The 4463-nt window shown below is 52.1% G+C and overlaps 1 protein-coding gene across 1 annotated transcript in view; it reads right to left on the bottom strand.

Moving 5' to 3' along the window:
- SLC26A11 (solute carrier family 26 (anion exchanger), member 11) overlaps positions 1-4463 on the bottom strand; it is a 34313-nt gene that overhangs the window by 21727 nt on the left and 8123 nt on the right. Inside the window, exon 7 of the mRNA XM_011991963.1 lies at positions 3191-3333. Coding sequence (XP_011847353.1) covers positions 3191-3333 — 143 coding nt within the window. The remainder of the gene's footprint in view (positions 1-3190; positions 3334-4463) is intronic.

Genomic DNA, 4463 nt, shown 5'->3' with positions numbered 1-4463 from the left:
AAGAAAGGAAATAATAAAGCCCCAAGCAGAAACCAATGAACTAGAAAACACAAGCAAAAGGGAGATCAATGAAACCAAAAGTTAGTTATTTCAGACGATCACTAAAATTGATACACTTCTAGACAGACCATTCAGAAAAAAAGGCAGATGACTCGGGTGAAATCCTTGTTCTGCCCCTTCCCAGCCGTGTGGCCTTGAGAAGTTCTGTTTTATTTTTCATCTTTCAGAGGCTCACTTTCCTCATTGACAAAACGGAGAAAATAAATTCATCCTCAAAGCTGTTGTAAGAATCAAAAGCTTTTTAAGTAGTTTCCCCAGGACAATGCTACACACACTGGGAGAAAGGAGACGGCAGCCCTACACTGTCAACCCTACACTGTCAATGTTTCTCAAGTTTCTGTACATTACGACGTTTTGACATCTTACAAGACCTTTCTGGCTGCGGAGAGACTGCCTTCAGGGTTAGGCAAGTCTTAAGAGACAAAAGCAGCCCTAAGTGTGTCTCTGATATGCCAGCTAACCCCTCGGGAGCCATCCTTCCTCCACCTGCCTGGCCTGCACCCCAGGAGGCAAGATTTTTCTGCCTTACGCCTGAAGCCCACCACGATTCCTCCAACTGCCAGTCCTAAGCTGGTCACCTTTCTTCACCTCGCCTTTATCTTGAAAACCTCAATAAAGGCTGTGGCCTAAACCACAGCTTTGGCTTCTCCTCCTGGCCACCCTGGTGTCCTCTGACATGGCCCTACATGGCATGCTGTGCCTCCTGTCTCTAGGACCTGTGAGTACAATAAACCGGTTTTCTTCCTGAACCTTTCTCGGTCTCCCCTTGTGGCTGCACCTGACTCACCATCTCATAAAGTAATAGGAAACAAGTCTCTAAGAAACATGGGGTCTCTAAGCAGTTCCCAAACTTTGACTTCTTTTTTTTTTTTTTTTGAGACAGAGTCTCGCTCTGTCGCCAGGCTGGAGTGCAGTGGTACAATCTTGGCTCACTATAACCTCTGCCTCCTGGTTCAAGCGATTCTCCTGCCTCAACCTCCCGAGTAGCTGGGATCACAGGCACACGCCACCACATCCAGCTAATTTTTATATTTTTAGTAGAGACGGGGTTTCGCCATGTTGGCCAAGCTGGTTTCGAACTCCTGACCTCAGGTGATCTGCCTCCCTCAGTCTCCCAAAGTGCCGGGATTACAGGCGTGAGCCACCGTGCCCAGCTTCCAAACTCTGACTTCTAAGGTGATCCCATGAATCCCCTGGGCATGCGCTGAAGAATACAGATTCTGATTCGGACATCTGGGGTGGGGCCTGAGATCCTGCCTTTCCAGTAAGCTCCCAGGAGATGCCTAGTGCCCAGGCTGCTGGTCCCAGGCCACACTCTGAGTCTCAAGGTTTAAGATAACAAAGCATAGGCCGGGAGCAGTGGCTGAGGCCTGTAATCTCAGCATTTTGGGAGGCCGAGGCGGGCAGATCACTTGAGGTCAGGCGTTCGAGACTAGCCTGGCCAACATGGTGAAATCCCATCTCTACTAAAAATACAAAAATTAGCCTGGTAAGATGGTGGCGCACGCCTGTAATCCCGGCTAATTGCGAGGCTAAGGGGGCACAATCACTTGAAACCAGGAGGAAGGTTGCAGTGAGCCAAGATCACACCATTGCACTCCAGCCTGGGCAACAGAGTGAGACACCATCTCCAAAAAATAATAATAATAATAATAAGGTAACAAAGCGTTTTCACTATTTCACGGACAACTGAATTAAAGCTCAGGACCTTCGGAAGCTACTCTGCAAGTCTAAGGCCAGGCCAGGCTGGGACTGGAAGCTGGACATCTCCACTCTAAACCCAGTGTCCTCTGCACCCTACGAGGCTCTCAGTGTTCACCACGGCCTCAAGTCTGCTGAACAGGATCCAGGGAGAGACCACAGGGAACCGACCAGCCTGGGCAGGAGGAAGTGACTCAAGAACTAAATCCAGCCACCCTCTCTCTCCTGTGGCTGTTGGATTTTGCAGCCCCCCAACATCAAGGCCAAGCTCGGGCTGTTTTGAGCTTAATCTGTCCCCTCAGCTCTGAGAAGGTTCGGAGTCACCTAGACTTCCTGACCTTCCTGGGTGTGCCCTCTTCTCTGGGCTTCCCTGCCCGGTGCTCAGCCAGGGGACCTGTGTCCATCTTGGATGTACTGAGAAGAGGCTTCCACCTCCTCCAGGGCGGTCCTTCACCTGCTGACAGCCCTGCTGCTCCTCCCACAATGCAGCCCTCACCACCCCTTTCTCAGAGGACCCTTGGTTATCTGTGGCTCAGCCTGCAGCCTCCACCCCTGAAGCTGAAGTTGGACCCCAGCAAGTTGCACGATTCAAACAGAGCCTGTTAGTCTCCGTGGAATTTGCTTTCTCTCCCCAGGACCGGCCAGTAGACTGGGTTTCTCCACCTTGGCACCACTGACATTTTGGGCCAGATCACTGTTTGCTGTGGAAGCCTGTGTACTGTCAGGGGTTGAGCGGCATTCCTGGCCTCTCCTCACTAGTTGCCAGCAACTGCCTTGCCCGGTGGTATCCACCAAAAATGTTTCCCAACATTGCCAAATGTCACCAGGGGGCAAAACTGCTTCAGGGTGAGAACTACAAGAGCCGGCTAGTTCTCAGCTCTGGCTGTGCGTCAGTTCTCAGCTCTGGCTGCATCAGAACCCACCGAGTTTGGTTCGGAGTTTTAAATGTCCCAGAGTTTGGGTTAGGGGCGGTGGCTCATGCCTGTAATCCCAGCACTTTGGGAGGCCGAGGTGGGCAGATCACTTGAGGTCAGGAGTTTGAGACCAGCATGGTCAATATGGTAAAACCCCATCTCTACTAAAAATACAAAAATCAGTCGGGCGTGGTGGCATGCGCCTGTAATCCCAGCTACTCAGGAGGCTGAGGCAGGAGAATCACATGAACCTGGGAGTCGGAGGTTGCAGTGAGCCTAGATCACACCATTGTACTCCAGCCTGGGCGACAGAGCGAAACTCCGTCCCAATCAATCAATCAATCAATCAATCAAATAACATGTCCCAGAGTCTGGTGTGGTGTTTCATATGTCCCAATGCTCAAGTTACACCCAGACCAATGACATGAGACTCTCTAGGAGTGGGAGTCAGGACTCCCCAAGTGACCCGAACCTGCAGCCAAGGTTGCATACGATGTCAGCCAGAGGTCCCTCACCTGTCGTGGCAGACCAGACTAGCCCGTGGCTGAGCCGCACACCAAGGGGCATCTCAGGGTGGACGGGAGGCATGTGGTCCCGCATCAGCTTCAGCACCAGCAGCAGCAGCATGCAGACCAGCCCCAGGATGGCATCACCTACCCTGTGGACAGGCAGAGGACTGGTCACCACCCAATTGGCCCAGGCCTCCTGTTGACTCCAGCGTCTTGCTGCTGCTTAAGCTGGGAGGTGCCAAGAAGCTCCCAGGGGAGGCCCAATGCCCAGGCTGGCCCCAGACGACGGCGAGTTTCAAGGCTTAAGGAAATAAATCACTTTCAATATTTTTGCTGTTTCACAGACACTTAACTAAAGCTCAGGAACCTTAGCAAGCTACTCTGCAAGACTACGCACAGGCTAGGCTGAGATTTTTCTCCTAAGCTTTCTCCTAACCCATATACATCCCTGTTCTACTTCAAAATTCAATTCAAAATTCAGCGTACACAGGCTTGTGCAGGACGGGCAGTGGAGAGGCCTGGGTCACGATGGCGGCGGGGTGACGTGCTCACATTTTCACTCCCGAAGCTCTCTGGGACTCAAGCCTGTGGCACAGATCTGCTGAGTGACCACAAGGAACGGGACCAGCCTGAGCAGCTCTCTGCAGGTGGCTCTAGAACTAGAACGAGTCTGCCACACCCACAGCCTGCGGGCCATGTGCAGCCTGGGAGAGTTCTGAACGTGGCCCAACACAAATTTGTAAACTTTCTTAAAACATGATGAGTTCTTTAGGTGATTCTTTCTTCCAGCTTATCAGCTATCATTAGTGTATTTTATGTACAGCCCAAGACAATTCTTCCTGTGTGGCCCAGGGAAGCCAAAAGATTGGACACCCTGCTCTAGACATTCTAGAAGGCTTAGGACTAAACAGTCAGTAAGGCTCCTTTTCCCTCTGACAGTCCGTGATGTTCTCTAACTGGTCAGGCTCCATAATCACTGCTCCCCCATCCGGCTGACCCCTGCCCGCTGGTGCCTCTGAAGGGTAAGGAACCCACTGGCTTCCAGCTGGGTTCAGCCGCTGGGAAGCTTTGGCAGCAGGTCAGGGGGAGGGGAAGATGGTCCAGGATCGCCCCCACTCCCTCCAGGCCACAGCAACGGGCAGCCATCTCTACAGCTCCCCCAGACCACTTCCTCCTCCAGTCCCTTCCAGCCAGAGAGGTAGAGAGGTATCCCGCCTTCCCGCTGGATGGTCTGGCAGGGAGGTACCCCTCATCAGAGGCATTTTTTTTTTTTTTTTTT

This window comes from Mandrillus leucophaeus, unplaced genomic scaffold (assembly GCF_000951045.1).
Source record: "Mandrillus leucophaeus isolate KB7577 unplaced genomic scaffold, Mleu.le_1.0 Scaffold1, whole genome shotgun sequence".
NCBI classification, from domain to species: domain Eukaryota; kingdom Metazoa; phylum Chordata; class Mammalia; order Primates; family Cercopithecidae; genus Mandrillus; species Mandrillus leucophaeus.
Note: the sequence above shows the minus strand (reverse complement) of the source record. Positions and strands in the feature narration are given on the sequence as shown.